The sequence below is a fragment of the Monodelphis domestica genome, chromosome 2, assembly GCF_027887165.1.
Source record: "Monodelphis domestica isolate mMonDom1 chromosome 2, mMonDom1.pri, whole genome shotgun sequence".
Taxonomy (NCBI): domain Eukaryota; kingdom Metazoa; phylum Chordata; class Mammalia; order Didelphimorphia; family Didelphidae; genus Monodelphis; species Monodelphis domestica.
In genome coordinates this window covers 256,639,016-256,658,092 of record NC_077228.1, presented here as the reverse complement: position 1 = coordinate 256,658,092, position 19,077 = coordinate 256,639,016, and the positions used below count along the sequence as shown (strand labels likewise).

At 36.4% G+C, this 19,077-nt stretch overlaps 1 protein-coding gene across 2 annotated transcripts in view; it reads right to left on the bottom strand.

Annotated features, from left to right (window-relative positions):
* The window catches only part of USP43 (ubiquitin specific peptidase 43), a 162,082-nt gene that overhangs the window by 95,226 nt on the left and 47,779 nt on the right, over positions 1–19,077 (bottom strand). For both annotated transcript variants that reach the window (XM_056817514.1, XM_056817515.1), the window contains exon 3: positions 11,624–11,724. In XM_056817514.1, the coding sequence (XP_056673492.1) occupies positions 11,624–11,724 (101 nt within the window). The remainder of the gene's footprint in view (positions 1–11,623; positions 11,725–19,077) is intronic.

The following is a 19,077-nucleotide window of genomic DNA, read 5'->3' as shown; positions in this document are numbered from 1 at the left end:
CTTTCTCCTAAAATTTTAACTTTCTTCCATTTTTTCTTTATATTTTGTTCTTGTTTTTTGTTTGTTTGTTTGTTTTTCTCTTCTTTTGATAATTGACTTATACACCCCCATAACTCAACCGTGCATCCTGAGCTGAACTGAATGTTTTTTAACACCCACTTCAGAGGGGGATGGAATTTTAATAAAAATCCAAGATTTTGAAATTTTTTTCGAGAAAAAGATCTTCAAGGTATTAGCTTCTAATACCTAAATTCAGAGAATGAACTGTTGCAGAAAGATGCCAGAAAACATACACTACATCAAGACTATCCAGAATGAACTTTGGGTGTTGTTAATTGAACTGAAGTTTGATTTAACATTTATTTGAATGTATACTCTTGTGCCAAAAGGGGCCTGCCCCCTAATTGGTTTTTGTCAATGAGCTCAGCAAACATTGGTTTTGCTGTCTGTCTTTCTTATATTTCCCTATTTTATATAACTATTGTTATTTCCTCTTAGAAATTGAATACTGTATACATCTGTAGTTAGAAATGCTTTAGGAATACAAGATGATTATGTTAAATGATCAATGGGGAAACTAGTCTCCCAATGATCATCAGGGGAGATTGTGAAGATTGGATTTGGCTACTTCCTGACAGTAACAATGAAGACACTTAATTTAACAAAATCAGGAATGTCTTAGGAACTCTAAATTACTCCATCCTACTTAGACCATACCTAAGGGGAAGATAAAGTTGTAATCTCCTGATTGAACAATGAATGTACTTAACTCTTACATTATAGTGAAGCTAGAACTTTAAGCTAAGTCTATTTTAAGATCTTAATACAAAAAGATGTTAAGTAACTATAAAGGTTAAATTAATCACAAAAAGGTTAAGTAACTCACAAAAGGTGAACTTAACAAAGAAGTGTTAAGTAACTGTAAAGATATAATCTAATCAAAGAAGATGAATACAAAAAGAATGGGCATTTAGAGGAGGGCTCTATATATTGGCTCATTTCCTCACTCCAGTAGCTTTTGAGGCGGAGAGCTGGCTTCTAACAACGTACTGGGCCTTTAAGCATCTTAATGTGGCTACAAGGTCTGGTTCGGTGGTGAATTTCTGGCTGAATTTACCTCCTTTACTATTCCAACTATATCCTCTTAGAAGCCTCTAATCTTCTTCAGAGACCTAGAGGTTGGAATTTTAAACACCCCCTGGCACAGGCCAGGCAAGAGAAATCCTATATCCTCTTCCCTCCTTCTCCTTAAATTCCTTCCCTCTATATTAATTAAATTACCATAAATTTCCAGACTGATTTGGGTATTTTATTTTGGATTTCCTCTAGCAGCCAATTAAATCTAGAATTTAAGTCACAACTTTAAATTATCTTCACAGTACTGCTTTGGCTGCATCCCATAGATTTTGAAAGGATGTCTCATCATTGTCATTTTCTTCACTGAAATTACTGTTTCTATGATTTGTTCTCTAACCAATTTTGGAGAATCATATTATTTAGACTTCCTTATGTCTACACTCTTCAGGAAGTACTCATACAAGTACCAAAATTTGACTATCATGCTGGCTCCCTATATCCCTGAGAATGACTAAAAATCACACCAAGGAATGATGCTTCCCTATTAAAATAGAATTCTAGTTCCTTTCCTTCTCATAGTATGGCAACTTCCTGTAGTCTTGGCTGCAAATGGGGGAGTGAAATATTACTGCATTCTGTCCTACAGACATGTGGGATAGAAATTACTTTAAATTGGACCTGTACAACGGCCCATTTTGAATTTATACTTTCTCACTCAACATTTTACATACATAGATTTTGGTATTTTGATTCTGATTTTGAATTTTATTCTTCTTTCTTCTAAAAGGTTAACTTTCTTCCATATTTTTCCTTTATATATTTTTTGTTTTGTTTTTTGTTTGTTTTGTTTTTATTGTTTTTGAATTCTTTTAATAACTGACTCATACACCCCCATAACTCAAGAATGCATCCGGAGCTGAACTGGATGTGTTTTTTTTTTAACACCCACTTCAGTGTGGGATTGTATTTTACTAAAAATCCAAGATTTTGACATTTGTTTTTGTCCAAGAAAGATCTTCAAGGAAGAAGTTTGCTAATACCTAATCCCAGAGAATGAACTGTTACAGAAAGATGCCAGAACTTTAGGGTGTGGTTGATTGAACTAAAGGATAATTGAACATTTATTTTGAGTGTACACTCTTATGCCAAAGGGGACTGCCCCTAATTGGCTTTAGGCAATGCGCCCAGCAAAACATTGGTTTTGTTGTCTCTATATCTCTCCCATTTTTCCCTTATCTCTAACTATTATAATTTCATACCTGGTATATTTACAAGACCCATCTGAGAGACTAGTCTTCCTCAGGCCTTAAGGGGAATTGTGAATTTCAAAACTATTCCACCCTAATCAGACCATTCTTTCAAAGATGTGATTCAGCTATTTCCTGATCAGTAACAATGGAGATACTTGGAATAACAGAATCAGGTTTTGGAAACTCTACATTCTTCACCCTACTCAGTTTAACAAGATTTTGTAGGTCTGCATCAAACTCAAGATTTAATTATCTGAGGAGATGGCCGTCAACAGATATGTGCAAAAAAAAAGGACAGACCTCTGGGCTGTCCTAAGTCAAGCTAAGTCCTCACTGGTACAGATGAAAAGCAAAAAAATGATGTAAAAACGTCCATATTAGGAACGGCACTTCCTGGCCCCTCCTCTTTCCCTAGAGAGGTCACTCTGACTGGCAGCATGCTAAACGTTACAACATCTTGGACTGTTGGGTGGTGAGTTTTGCCCTGGAGCTGACTTCAGGTTTGGGCATCTTAACTAACTAATCTTAACTCTTCGGAGGTCAGGCTGATTCTTTCCTCCTTCACATTCAAAACCTTACTTTATAGATCTCCTATCTTCCTGCCCTTCCTTCCTCCTTCTTCTTAAAATCTTCTCTACTATATAAATTAACTCACCATAAAATTTGGCATCTGACTTGGGTATTTTATTATTTGGGATTTCCCTTGGCAACCACTTAAATTTAGATTTTTTTCCCGTCTAAACCATAGTTTCACCCTTTACAATAGTATACTAGCAAAAAGACTCCAGCAAGTCATCACAAGGGGTATTCATAACCAGGTCGGATACATACCAGGAATGCAAATATGTTTCAATATTAGGAAAACCATCCACAGAATTGACCATATTAACAAGCAAACCAACAAAAATCACATGATTATCACCATAAATGCAGAAAAAGGCTTTGCTAAAATACAACACCCATTCCTATTTTTTAAAACATTTTTTTAATTTGGTCATTTCCAAACATTATTCATCAGAAACAAAGATCATTTTCTTTTCCTCCCCCCCCCCACCTCTACCATAGCCGATGCGCAATTCCAATGAGTATCACATGTTTCCTTGTTTCGAACCCATTTCCATGTTGTTGGTATTTGCAATAGAGTGTTCATTTAGAATCCCTCCTCAGTCATATCCCCTCAATCCCTGTAGTCAATCAGTTGCTTTTCCTTGGTGTTTTTACTCTCACAGTTTATCCTCTGCTCGTGGATAGGATTTTTTAGATCCCTGCAGATTGTTCAGGGACACTACATTGACCCTAATGGAGAAATCCATTACGTTCGATTGTACCACAGTGTATCAGTCTCTGTGTACAATGTTTTCCTGGTTCTGCTCCTCTCACTCTGCATCACTTCCTGGAGGTTGTTCCATGGAATTCCATCACTTTATTATTCCTTTTAGCACAATAGTATTCCATCACCAACATATACCACAATTTGTTCAGCCATTCCCCAATTGAAGAGCATCCCCTCATTTTCCAATTTTTGGCCACCACAAAGAGTACAGCTATGAATATTCTTGTACAAGTATTTTTCCTTATTATCTCTTTGGGGTACAAACACCCATTCCTATTGAAAACACTAGAAAGTATAGGAATAGAAGGACCTTTCCTAAACATAATAAACAGTATCTATCTACAACCATCAGTCAAAATCATCTGCAATGAGGATAAACTAGATGCATTCCCAATAAGATCAGGAGTGAAACAAGATTGCCCATTATCACCTCTATTATTTAACATTGTACTAGAAACACTAGCAGTAGCAATTACAGAAGAAAAAGAAATTGAAGGTATTAAAATTGGCAATGAGGAGACCAAGCTGTCACTCTTTGCAGATGACATGATGATTTACTTAAAGAATCATAGAGAATCAACCAAAAAGCTAGTTGAAATAATCAACAACTTTAGCAAAGTTGCAGGATACAAAATAAACCGACATGGGAAGTCATCAGCATTTCTATATATCTCCAAAACATTCCAGCAGCAAGAATTAGAAAGAGAAATTCTATTTAAAATCAACCTACACAATATAAAATACATAGGAATCTATCTGCCGAGACAAACACAGGAAATATATGAACGCAACTACAAAACACTCTCCACACAATTAAAACTAAATCTAAACAATTGGAATAACATTGATCACTCATGGGTGGGATGAGCTAACATAATAAAAATGACAATCCTACCCAAATTAATTTACTTATTTAGTGCCATACCCATTGAACTACCAAAAAACTTTTTTACTGAATTAGAAAACAAATAACAAAGTTCATTTGGAAGAACAAAAGATCAAGGATATCCAGGGAAATCATGAAAAAAAAATGCAAAGGAAAAAAGACTTGCAGTCCCAGATCTCAAAGTATACTATAAAGCAGTTGTCCTCAAAACAATTTGGTACTGGCTAAGAGACACAAAGGAGGATCAGTGGAATAGACTTGAGGTAAATGACCTCAACAAGACAATCTATGATAAACCCAAAGTTCCCAGTTTTGGGGACCAAAACTACTATTTGATAAAAACTGCTGGAAAAAATTGGAAGACAGTATGGGAGAGATTAGGTTAAATCAACATCTCACACCCTACACCAAGATGAACTCAGAATGGGTGAATGGCCTGAATATAAAGTAGGAAAATATAAGCAAATTAGGCGAACACAGAATAGTATACTTGTCAGATCTTTGGGAAAGGAAAAACTTTAAAACCAAGAAAGAGCTAGAGAAAAAAAATCACAAAATGTAAAATCAATAATTTTGATTACATCAAATTAAAAAGGTTTTGTACAAACAAAACTAATGCATCCAAAATTAGAAGGGAAGCAACAAATTGGGAAACAATCTTCATTACAAAAACCTCTGACAAAGGTCTAATTACTCAAATTTATAAAAAGCTAAATCAATTGTACAAAAAAAATCAAGCCATTCTCCAATTGATATATGGGCAAGGGAAATGAATAGGCAATTTTCAGTTAAAGAAATCAAAACTATTAATAAGCACATGAAAAAGTGTTCTTAATCTCTTATAATCAGAGAGATGCAAATCAAAACAACTCTGAGATATCACCTCACACCTAGCAGATTGGCTCATATGAGAGCAAAGGAAAGTAATGAATGCTGGAGGGGATATGGCAAAGTCGGGACATTAATGCATTGCTGGTGGAGTTGTGAATTGATCCAACTATTCTGGAGGGCAATTTGGAACTACACCCAAAGGGTGACAAAAGACTGTCTGCCCTTTGATCCAGCCATAGAACTGCTAGATTTGTACCCCAAAGAGATAATAAGGAAAAAGACATGTACAAAAATATTCATAGCTGTGCTCTTTGTGGTGGCTAAAAATTGGAAAATGAGGGGATGCCCTTCAATTGGGGAATGGCTGAACAAATTGTGTATATGTTGGTGATGTTGTGCTCAAAGGAATAATAAAGTGGAGGAATTCCATGGTGACTGGAACAACCTCCAGGAATTGATGCAGAGTGAGAGAAGCAGAACCAGGCAATGCAATGACCCTGAACAACGTGGAGGAACCTATGAGGAAAACCACTATCCACATCCAGAGGAAACATAGTGGGAGTAAAAACACCAAAGAAAAACAACTGCTTGAAAACATGGGTCGAAGGGATATGGTTGGGGATGTAGACTCAAAATGATCATCCTAATGTAAACAACAAAGAAGGAGGTTCTGATCAAGGACACAAGTAATACCCAATGAAATTGTTGGCTGGGGGTGGAGGTGAGGGAGAGAAATAATGTGATTATTGTAACCAAAGAATAATGTTATAAATTGACTAAATAAATTAATTAAAATAGAAAAAAAGAGATATCTCACCTCTATGTAAAATTTTCTTTCAAAATAATAAATACTTATCAAGCAAAAAAAATTTGGATGCTATACCATTTGGTGCATACATATTAATTACCAATATTTCCTTACTCTCTATACTCCCTTTTATCAGGATGTATTTACCTTCCCTATTCCTTTTAATCAGATCTATTTTTATTTTGGCTTTGTCAGCTATCATGATTACAACTCCTGCCTTCTTTCTATCAGTTGAGGCCCAATAGGTTTTGCTCCAACTTTTAATTCTAACCATGTGAATATCTACCTGCTTCAGGTGTTTCTTGTAGACAACATATGGTAGGACTTGGGATTCTAATCCACTCTCCTATTTGTTTTCATTTCATGGGTGAGTTCATCCTATTCACATTCAAAGTTATGATTGTCACTTGTGCATTCCCCAGTATTTTGATATCCTCTGCTAGTTCTGTCCTTTCTTCTTTTGCGATATCCTTTTAAACCAGTGGTTTATTTTTAATCAATCCCCCTAATCCCCTCCAATATGCTTCCATTTCTGGCCCCTCCTTTTTTGTTCCCTCCCCCCTCCTTCCCTCCCTTTTTGTACTCCCTCCTCCCTACCCCCCTTAGTTTTCCCTTCTCACTTTCCTTGTGGTATAAAATCGAATTCAAGTCCCCAATGGATCTAGATGCTGTTCATTCTCAAAATTGATTTCACTGAGAGTAAGGTTTAAGTATTACCTATTTTAGCACTCTCTTCCTCTCCTAACAGTATTCTTCCCCTCCCCTTCCCATATGTATATTTGTATGATAATGATTATCCTATTTATTTTATTTCTTCAAGTATCTCTTGGTGCCCTTTGATTCCCCCCTTCCTTTTTATTTTTTTGCATATCATCTTTTAGCACTTAATACCCCAATCTCTTCCTGTGAATGATTATTCTAATTACTATAATAGTGAATATAATTTTTGAGAGTTATGTGATAGAGACATGAAGAGAGAAGTTTTTGCAGGACTTGTGGACCAAGATGCAAGGCTGGAGATCTAGCTCTAGATGTCTGTCAAAACAGGATTCCAATGGAATGTCACCGATTTGTGGCAGGTTGAGTTGACGGGGGGAGGGGTTTTTGGACTTCGTCTCTGACTGGGAGACACATACACTCTCTCTGGAGGTTTGAAGTTGGCTAAAAGGCTTTTGTGAGCCTGATTTGATTTTTTTGTTTTCTCTGACTGAGCAGTTGAAATTGACACTGAGAAGAGAAACTTAGCATTTGGGGATTTGGTCTCTGTGTCTCTGGGTCTGAGAAGTGGAAGCTGAACAGGGGAGAAACTTTGGAGTTGGTGGTCTATAAGAGAGTTGAGCTGGCCAGGAGAAAAGGAGAGACTTTGAACTTTGTTTCTTTCTGGGGTTAAGCTGAGAGATCTGGATGATTTGTGAAGAAGAAAGATTTTGAAAGGGCTGCTGTCCTCCATCTTCATAACTAAGAGTCACACTTGTGACTCCCCAAACCCTAAATTTTATATCATTTAGATTAGGGAAATTCCTCATCCCTCTTACCTCAGTTTCCCTTCCTGTTATCCCAATAAACCCCTTGATTGAGAAAGCAACTGGAGTATCTTTATAGTTCACTCAGGAGGGATTGAAGAAACAAAAGCTTCAAGAAGTTTTTGGGAGGAGAGGGAAGCAAAAGGGAGAGGTTGGTGAAGGGAGAGAGTGAGGGAAGAAGGGGATTAAGAAATAGACTGATCCATCAGCAATCAATAGGGATCAGTAGGCAGACCCTAGAGTAAACCCCAGAGCAGTGTACCAGCATCCCTGTGTGATGGCATCCCTCAGCCAGCCAGAGAACAGCAATCATTGCTGAAGAAACAGGTTCTCCTTCAGTTTACCATCTCCATTTCAAGTTGTAATAGTTCCCTTCAGTTTACATCTTTATTACAGTTACAAATAACATTTTCCCCATATGTTAATATATATAATTTGATCTAATTGTAGCCCTTAAAGAAGAAAGTTTGATAAAAAACATTTTTCCCCTTTTCCCTCTCTTTCTCATTTACCTTTTCATGTTTCTCTTGATCTTTGTGTTTGGAAATCAAACATTCCACATAGTTCTGGACTTTTCTTTATAAATATGTGGAAATCTTCTATTTTCTTGTATGCCCATACTTTCCCCTAGAAGTATAGAGTCAGTTTTGATGGATAGGTGATCCTTGGTTGAAGACCCAATTCTCTTGCCTTTCTGAATATCATGTTCCAGGCCTTTTGGTCCTTTAGTGTGGAAGCTGCCAGTTCTTGTGTGATCCTGATTGGTGCTCCTTGGTATCCAAATTGTCTCTTTTTGGTTTCTTGTAGAATTTTCTCCTTAGCTTGAAAGCTCTGGAATTTGGCAATTACATTCCTACGAGTTTTTTGGGGGGATTTTGAGTAGAGGGTGTTCTTTGAACTCTTTCAATGTCTATTTTCCCCCCTTGTTCAAGAACATGAGGGCAGTTTTCTTGGATGATTTCTTGTAGTATGATGTCAAGATTTCTGTTTATTTCTAAGTTTTCAGGTAGACAAATCATTCTCAAATTGTCTCTCCTTGCTGTTTTCCTGATCTGTCAACTTGTGAGTTAGATAGTTAATGTTTTCTTCTATTTTATCAGTCTTTTGACTGCTTTATTAATTCTTGCTGTTTTGGAAGCTTTCCAGTTGCCTGATTCTGGTCATTAAAGACTGGTTTTCCTTTTCAGTTTGGGCTATCCTGCTTTTTGTGGCTTCCAGCTGTTTCTCCAATTGGGAGTTGTTGTCCTTTAAACTGTTATTTTTTTCTCTTTGAACTATTTTACGCTTTTCTTGCCAGAAGGCCTCCATCTTTTTGATAAGCTCCAATTTAAATTCTTCAAGAGCTTGTGGATAATTTCCATTTTGTTTTTGGAAGGTTTGGGGTTTATTTGAATTTCCTTCTCTATTTCCTCTGTAGTCTGGGTTTTACCTCCTTAAAAAATTTCCAGGGTCAACCCACTCTTCTTATTTTTTTGGTGGAGGGAGGTTGTTGCTCCTGAGCAGAATTTGCCATCACTGTGGAGGTTTTTCCATCCCTTTTTAGTCAGAAATCTGAATGAGATGGGCAGGCTCTCTGTGTAGGGAGTTAAGGAATAAGGATGTTGCCTGAGGCAAGCTCCTGAATCTCTGCAGCTTCTGCTGTTTGCTGCCCTTCTCTTTGCTATCTTCCTGTGAGCACCTACAGTCTGTGCCCTTCAGTCTGCTGGGGTTTCAGGTGTAGCTGCTCTCAGGGGTAGGTCTTTGGTGGTCTTAGTCAGCTCCCAAGGACCTAGAGGTGCCCCTTACTCACTCTAGAGGTGCCCCTCGCTCACTCACTGATTCTGGCATGTGCTGGCTCTGACTCTGGCTCCGTAGATGTGGTGGAGGAGGGTAGATTAGCTCCTGTTTTGGTGGGAGCTTTTTCACCCCCTTATAGTGTGGAAATGCCCAAATCCCACGTACCTTCAATGCTGTGCCCTACTATAGAGTCACTTTGTTCTCATAAATTTGGTTTTTTTGGTCTTTTGAGGTAGTCTATATTGGTGGGTGCTGAGGAAAGGACCACGTTTACCTGGAAGTCCTCCAAATATCAAAAAACTCTTTTTTCAGAAATCTTGTAACTAATAAATCTGGTGGTCCTTTCTTAGACCTGATACTACTTGACCTCTCTATAGCTTTTTAATCACGAAGAAACCTCTTCTACTCCCTCTACCTTTGTATTCTCCCAGCCTCGTATGTTGGATCATCAACTATGTCCTTATTATCGGGTATGAGAGTCTCCCAAGACACTGCCCTGACCTCTCTATTTTATCTATATAGCTTTTACTGATGATATGGAACCATTGGGGACATTTTTTCTATGTAGAGTTAGAGACAGGGGCCTGTGATTTCACTGATATAATCACCTCCTCAAAGAAATTTTCCCTGTTCCTACAATTTTTAGTGCATTATCTGCTCTTAAGTCATGCTATATTTACTCATATATCTACCTTCTATATGTGATCAGTAAGATGTGAGTCTCTTGAGGGAGTAATTTTTTATTGTATGTCTCAGCAGAAAGGACAGTGCTTAAAGATGCTTAATACATTTTTTGTTGAATTAAATTCATCCTCATTCTAACTTTTGAGAAAAAGAAGAATAAGTCCAGTCAATTTCCTAAATAACAATCCTTAAAGTACTTAAAGCTGCAATAATTTTCTTAGGTCTTCTCTTCAGGTTAAAAAAACCATTTTTTTTTCAAAAGTTCATTCCCTCACCACCTGAGTTACCCTTCTTTGAATACCTTCTCACTCATCAAAGTCCCTCAAAAATGTAGTCCTCACATCAATACTTTATGTTCTTGAATTCACAAAGAATACGCCGAACATGACTACCACTTTCCTTGTTCCAGATATTACACAATTTATTTACTTAGCCCATTCATTATAGAACTTTAATTTTAAAATAATTGAAAATACCAATAAACCCTTTAAAATTTAAAGGAACCAAGCAACTTGGCATAGTAACCACAGAACTAGTTTTAGACTAATAATACACTGGTTCAAGTTGTTCTATTGATGTGTACTGGCTTTGTGATCCTGGGCAAGTTACTTAAGTGCTAAGTGACCCAATAAATTTTCTAAGATTACAAATTGCAAAGCAAGTATCATATGCTTTGATAAAGTGAATTTCTCACTGGGAACTTTTTCTACCTATGAAATCACGTGTCTTTTTTTAAAAGATATGGGCAAAAAAGAATTCTTCTGCCTAATGATTTAAGATCAAACTTTCCAATCCAACATGAAGCCCCACCTTAAATATGCAACCTTATCAAATATTCTGTTCTAATTCTTTCACTTTTTCTCTCCAATTTAGACCAGTTGGGAAGTACATATCAGTAAGTATTCCCACCTTCAAACCTCTGAACATATCAATAGAATGCCTTCTCTCCTATCCAGCTAGGTGACTGGTCCTGGAGTTAGTAGTAGCTAAGTTCTAATCCAATTTCAGATACATTCTACTGAACCTACTGACCCTAGAGAAGTCATTTAACCTCTCTCAGCCTCAATTTCTTTCTCTGTCTTTAGAAGTGGAGGTAACAGTATCACCTACCTCCCAGAATTGTGGTGAAGATCAATGAGATAACCTTTGTAAAGTACTTTGCAAATCTTAAAGCATTATTATTGAGCGTAAGAAATATGATAATATTTCTTTTGAATCTTCCACAGTTCTAGAAAAGTAGGTATTCAAATAATTGTTTGATCAAGTTCTTAAACTTCAGAAAGTTTAAAACTTCAAGGGCTTTCCCAAATAAGGCTGCTTGTCCTAAACTTTCTTTAACATATACTTTTTTAGCAATACCAGTCAAGGTATAAATCTCAACATTTGAGAATTTTTATTTCTAAACAGATTTACAGAGACATTGGGGGAAGAAATCCATGCTTTTTCCTTTCTTACCTATACTGGGCTTGAAAGTGATTCTGAACAAAACTCTGTCTTTGAGAAGGCTGATTTGATGATAGAGTTTGTACCAAATTTTTGCTGGGTTCTGGCTGAGGCTGCAAAGAAAGAGGAAAATGAAGGTTAGATAAGTATTTTCATTTACTCAGTAAAGCAATATTAAGCCAGTAAAGTTAAGCTGGCTATACCAGACTCACTCTAAACTCCAACATCAACCACTTCAATGCTTCCCTGCTCACCAACTTAGACTCCCTTGCTCCTTTTGTCTCTCCTTGGTCTTGCTGAACCAATTCCAAACTGGGATCAGACACAATATTCAATTTTTCTGTACTTGGGCCAAAAATTCATTCAAGAAAGATGTAGAACTTTAGCACTCAAAGGAGGAGAGACTGAATATATGGAGATAAGAAATGAAATGTAAAGTTCACCTCTGATAGTTTCCTCAACCTGTCTACATCATGTTTTGTTTCCCAGGGATTTCACCTGAAGATATTTTCAATAGTTATATCTAATATTTTTGCCTTTCATAATTTCTATCTCTCTGTTTTACTCTGTTCCCAAGAGATGACAGTCATTTATTGCTCCATGTAACAGGTTTCTTTGCTATCCAGCTTATACTTCTTGTATCTTTCTTTTTGATAGTTGTCTTCACACTCCAAAAGATGGTGGTGACAATTCCTCTTCAATGGAGGGAGCTATCCTTTAGGATCTGCCAGTTGGTGTCACACCAGAAAATGTAATTGTTTCTAAAATCTTCTCTTCTCCTTAGGATATAAGTTAAATAATGAAGTTTTTGGTTCAAAATGTATGAATATTTTAGTCACTTTATCACATAATTCCAAATTACTTTCCAAAATGATCGTATCACATCACTGTTCCAACAACAATGTTTTAGTATGCTTATCAGTCACAACTCCTGTAATACCATTATCATTTATTGATCATTTCTTTACCAATCTGTCCAGGATAAAGTAAAATTTCAGAGTTGTTTTGATTAGCATTTCTCTTATTATTACTAATTTAGAGCATTTTTCCATGTGGTTGTGAATAATTTGCAATTCTTCTTTTGAGAGATGTTTTTCATATTTTTTTAACACTTACATATTTATTAGTTGTTTATATATCTTAGACACCTAGCCCTTATCAGAGAAATCAGATACAATTTTTTTCCATTTATTTTTTTATTATCCAAGTACATTAACTTTATTGGAGCAGAAGCTTTAAAAATTCATATAAATTAAGTTTATCTGTCTTTTAGTTGTACTATCTCTTACCTGATTAAGAATATATTTCCTACTTGTGAACTGATACAACCATTCTGGATGGCAATTTGGAACTATGCTCAAAGGGCTTTAAGGGGCTGTCTGCCTTTTGATCCAGCCCAAAGGTTTATACCCCAAAGAAATAATAAGGAAAATGTCTTGTACAAGAATATTTATAGCCACACTCTCTGTGGTGGCAAAAAATTGGAAAATGAGGGAATGTCCTTCGATTGGGGAATGGCTGAACAAATTGTGGTATCTGTTGGTGAGGGAATACTATTGTGCTAAAAGGAATAATGAACGGAAGGAATTCCATGTGAACTGGAACAACCTCCAGGAATTGATGCAAAATGAAAGGAGCAAAATCAGGAGAATCATATACACAGAGACTGATACACTATGGCACAATCAAATGTAATGGACTTCTCTACTAGCAGCAATGCAATGATCCAGGACAATTCTGAGGGATTTTATGAGAAGGAATGCTATCCACATCCAGAGAAAGAACTATGGAAATAGAAACACAGAAGAAAAAAAACTGCTCAATCATATGGGTCGATGGGGATATGATTGGGGATGTAGACTCTAAGAGATCACCCTAATGTAAATAATAATATGGAAATAGGTCCTGATCAAAGACATGTAAAACCCAGTGGAATTACTCGGGAGGGTTATGGGGGGAGGGGGGAGGGAGAAAAGAACATGAATCATGTAACCATGGAAAAATATTCTAAATCAATTAATTAAATTAAATTGTTCAATTCTAAAACAAAATTAAATTAAAATTAAAAAGAATTTATCTCCTACCTGTAGCTGTGAAAGGGATATGATCTGCTTCTAATTTGTTCATAATATAACCTTTAATCACAAAGTCAAAAACTGATTTAGAATGTACTGTGGAATATGGAGTAAGATGTAGATTTAAACTTAATTTCTGTCATTCTACTTTCCAGACTTTCCAGCAATTTTGCTTTTATTAAAAAAAAAAAAACACTGGGTAATGTTGAGCTTTCTTGTTATTGATTCCCTCTTGTCTAGTCTGGTCTACTGATCTATTTCTATATTTCAACCAATAGCAAATGTTTTTGATGACTGCTGCTTTTTAAAATAGTTTGAGGTCTAGAAGTGCTATTATTCCCCCTTCGTCCTCATTTTTCATAATGCCTCTCAATAGTCCAGATATTTGTTTTTCTAAATAAATTTTGTTATATATTTATCACGTTTTACAAATATCTGCTTGGTAATTTGATTGGCATAACATTAAAAGTACAAATTAATTTGGTAGTGTTGGCATTTTTATTATATTGACATAACCTAGCCATGAACACTGAATAGCCTCCAACTATTTATGTTGAATTTTTATGTTTAATTAAGAATTTCTTTAAGGACTACTTTGTAAAATTGAATTTATACAAAACTTTAGTGTGCTTTGGAAGGTCAATCACCAGATATTTTATGTATTTCATGGTTCTCTAAAATAGGATTTGTTTTCCTGCTATTATTATTGATCCTTGTGTTTTATTATTATTTTCTAGAAATGTTGATTTCTGAAGATTTATTTTGTAGCCTGGTACTCTGCTTAAGATATTAACCATGTCAATAAGTATTTTTGCTGATTACCTTGGGTTTTCCAAGTAAACCATCCTATCATCCAAAGAAAAATCATTTTTTGTTTTGCTTTGTTTTGAAAATCCTTACCTTCCATCTTGGAATCAACACTGTGTATTGGTTCCAAGGCAGAAGAGTGGTAAGGGTTAGGCAATGAGGGTTAAGTGACTTGCCCAGGGTCACACAGCTGGATCTGTCTGAGATCAGATTTGAACCTAGGACCTCGCGTCTCTAGCCTTGGCTTTCAATCCATGAGTTACCCAGCTGCCCCAGAAAAATAGTTTTTATCTCCTCTTTACCTATCTATACTTTATTCCTTGAATTCTTTTATCTTGTCTTATTACTATTAGAATTTCCAGAACTACAGCAAATATAACTGGGGAGAGTGGGAATCCTTGCATTACTTTTTTATTCATTGGAAAAAAATTATAGTATATTTCAAATGCATATTGTAATATTTATTTGGAAAGATGGGGAGGATGTGAAAGAACAGGGGATAAGGAAGGTTTGTAGCAGGGAATGAAGGAGTTTAAGGGAGAGAAGGAATATTGCTGCTGGTGAGGCAAAGGTGAGAGAATCCTCTGCCGAGAGGCAGCAGCAGGGGGTTCGATAAGGACTGTTTGTTATTGATGACTGAGCTGATGTTCTGCTCCCTCTATGCCCAGAAAAGATAGTACACTTATCTGACTGCGATATTCTAATAAGAGAAATTTTAATACCAGTTTGGATTGGAGAGATATCAGGGGAAAAGGGAAGAGGGAGGTCCCTAAATAAGGTTGGAGTTCTTCTTAGCTTTGGAGCAGAGGCCAGGCCTCACAGGCTGGTGGAGGGTTTCTCCCACTCCCTTCTACCGCTATATCTGTGCTAGTTTTGTCAATTTCAGAATCTTAGCAGTGGATATAAAGCAACAAGAATAGTTCTAACTTTAAGAGCTGGTTGGGCCTATATCTTCAGGCTGAACCATGTAGAGGCACTCCTAATCCAGACTGCAAAGCCAATGCTCCTCCCACCTCCAATACCAGGAAGGAAGTAAACCCAGCAGGAAGGAAGTGCTAGTCACAAGACTCAACTGCCACTCCCAGTTGCCCCTTCCCCCATCAACTATCAGTCTTGTTTCCTTTCCACAATATGATGCTTCCTTCCAGTTTTAGATAATTTTTAAATGATAATAAAAAATATCCTTCTATGCCTATACATTGTAAGGATTTTATCATAAGTGTTGCACTTTGTTAAAGTCTTTTTCTGCATTTTTAAGATGATCATATGATTTTGGATGTTTTGGTTTTTACTGATTAAACTGATTATTTTTATAATGTTGAACCATCCTTTTTTTTTTTAGGAATAAATCCATCTTGGTTCTAATGAATTATTTCTTGGATACATTGCTGTAGTCTACTTAATAGGATTTTATTTAAAATTTTTGAGGCAATATTAATTAATAATACCAGCCTACAGCTTTCCTTCTGGGTTTCTCTATTTGGAATATTAAAACAACATTTATCTTACTTTTGATAATAATAGAGTGCTTTCTTTCTAAATTTTTCAGAATAACTTGTGAAGTATGGGTTTTAAATGTTTTTGAATAGTTTGATAGAATTATCCTGTGAATCCATCAGGAGCAGGAGTTTTATCCTTTATAGACAGATGAATCTATTTCCTTTTCTGAGATTGGGTTATCTAAGATTTCTATTTGGTTTTCTGATAGTTTTGACTTTTTGTTTTGGGTTTGGGGTTTGTCCGTATTGAAAAACAAAAATATTTTGAGAATCAGGGTGCAACGGTATAGTAAAGTAAGTGTTGCTCAGGTCCAACATTGTGTACCACCTAGCTTCTGCAGGTATCTGAGTTATAATGTCATTTGGAGATGGTGTTACAGTATGTCTCTTCCTAATGAAATTATTCACAGCCCTCAAATCCATCACAAATCTCCATGCATGAGTGCCATAATCATTTACCTTATTCTTTTTAATAGTTAATATTGGGCTACTATATTCAGATACCATAGGTCTCAATATACCTTGCTCAAGCAAGCTATTTGTGATGGGTGTTATCCCTTCTCTTGCTTCTTTACTCAACTTGTATTGTGGTATCTTAGGTAGTATCCCTTCACTGACCTCAATTCTAACAGGAGTAATCAATTTAATCTGACCCATATAATTTTGGTATTTTGCAAACACCCCCTAAGCTGGGTATGTTATGCATAGAAGTCACAACTTAACTCTTTTCAGGTTCTTCCTCAAGTTGTTCTAAGTATAACAACGGATAGTGCTTCAGTGAATTCTTGGGAAGATGCAAATAAATTTCCCCAGATTTTTCACATTGTAATGTTGCCTGTATCTTGCACAAAAAGATTGTCTGGGCACGATGGAATCAACAAGAAGGTATGATCTATGGTGAGAGGACCTAGTTTAACCATAGTGCTTTTGAGCTCAGGGACTTGTTGAATTTGTCCCGTTGCTCTAGCTACAGAAACCATACCCCCTATGTCGGTATCCCCTGGACATGTCTTTAGGACAGATTTTGAAGCACCCATATCTAAGAGAGCCTTATAGTTCTTTTTCCCCACCTTAATCCATACATATGGTTCTGGCCTGTGTGTAGCTAAAGAGTTTATTGCCACTGAATTAGTACTCTTGTCCTTGCCACCCCCTGCCAGTTGCATATGTAACTCAGTTAATTCTTCTTGATTTGATTCATTCCCAATGAAGTCTTCAATGGAACACGAATCTAAACCATGGCTCTTACTTTGGCCAGATACCCCTTTGCCATTTAGAACATTGGCACTAATTGAATCCTTGGTTATTACTAAGCCTGCCATTCCATCCCCAGATTCAAATTTAACTGAAATGTCACCTCCACTACTTTGAATATGATAATCTTTGTGTCCAAAGTAATGTCAGCTTCATTATCAGTAAATATTTTCTTATCTACATCACTCACTGCTGGATGGAAGGTACCAGCTTCTGGATTCAAACTAGATGCATTTACAAAGAATACCTCTGCCATAAAATCATTAACAGAATTAACTAAGCTAGGTGGGTCTTCTGTGAATGTTTCTATAATATTATCTTTATCAACAGTAATCTTTAGGGAATTGAAATTATGTGTCTCTGTATTGGTCACTTTAAAAAAATAGACTCGAATACAGGACTACAATCCCCACAAGCCTTTGCTCCACTTCCCCAGAATGCCTTGTAATCTCACCTGGGCCAAGATTGAGAAGGTATTTAAGCTGCTTCAAAGGCTTTTGAGGGTCTTAGACTACCGCTTGGGGCAGATGTGGCTTTTTTTCATAATGTAGGTGAGGTTGTGTCTAGGCCACTCTATGGCCTGGACACGTGTTTCTTATCCTGTATTTTCTTTAATCCTTAATCTTCAATAAAACCTCTAAAAAATATAATACTCCTTGCAGAGAGAAACTAATTTCTACCTGCCTCAGATGCCTCAGTCTCCCCATATTCCCTAAGTTTTAATCTTTACATCACAAACTTTTGTTTGAGTTCTTGTGACTTTTTCTTTCTTTTTCTCTTGCATAATTCAATCCCATTAGCCACTCTACACTGGAAAAAGTTATCTAGGAATGATTTTATTTCCTTTTAGTCTCTTGCATCTTGTTTTGTCCTTCAAAATCTTTCTCTCTTCATGCCTCTTCCACAGGAGGGAGGAAGGCTCCGATTGGGCTGCTTGACAGAGGGGCAGGTGATGTGAAAAAAAAGTCTTCAGGCTTGGTAAAGAGGGGGGAAGTGAGCAAGTCCTTCTGCCTTTCTAGTAATGAACTCTGGAGGGGAGGGGGAAGGGCAGCTGTGTGCCCACAGAGAGCTCTCTGCATGCCATCTTTGGCACCTATGCCATCAGTTCACCATCACTGTCCTAGAGCCTACAACAAGTTTGAAAGGGATATGGGACTCAAATATTACAAAGCATATATAATAGATATATAAATTCCATTGAAGCCAATCAGAATTATTCTATGTGTGAGTTTATAGTTGAATGGATCATCACAACTCTTCAAAATTTTATCATCTCATGGACAACATTATTCAGCTTGAAATTTTGCTGAAAAACATAAAGTCCATCCCCAAACCCATTTCAATTTGCTAGAATCTACCTAACTTTTTCCTTTTTTTCTTTTGTTTTTAAATATCCATCAACAACTTAGGAGTACCTCCAAGTTCTAATGGAATAACATATATAAATATAACTTTAGTGGAGGTATATACTGTGAAAGGGAATTTTTATTCCCTTGTCTATTTTAAGTCAACCCAATCACTTTGTAAGTCTTTAAGCATTGCAAAACATACTATTATTGCTATGCCTCACTTAATTTGGCATTTTCATTGCACTGTATTAAACTCTGTAAACCTTAAAATTTCTTAGACTTATGAATGTTGGAAATTTCCCCACTGGGAAATTTCATACTTGGAAACAATTTCCTACTAATAGTAAGAACTCTATTGGAATATGAAACTCCTTGACATGGGAGGATCCTTCTCCTCCCTACTTAAGACTACTTTAGGACAGAAACCTTTTGCTAAACAATGGAAAGGGCTTTGACCTATGCTTAAACATAGAACAGGAAGT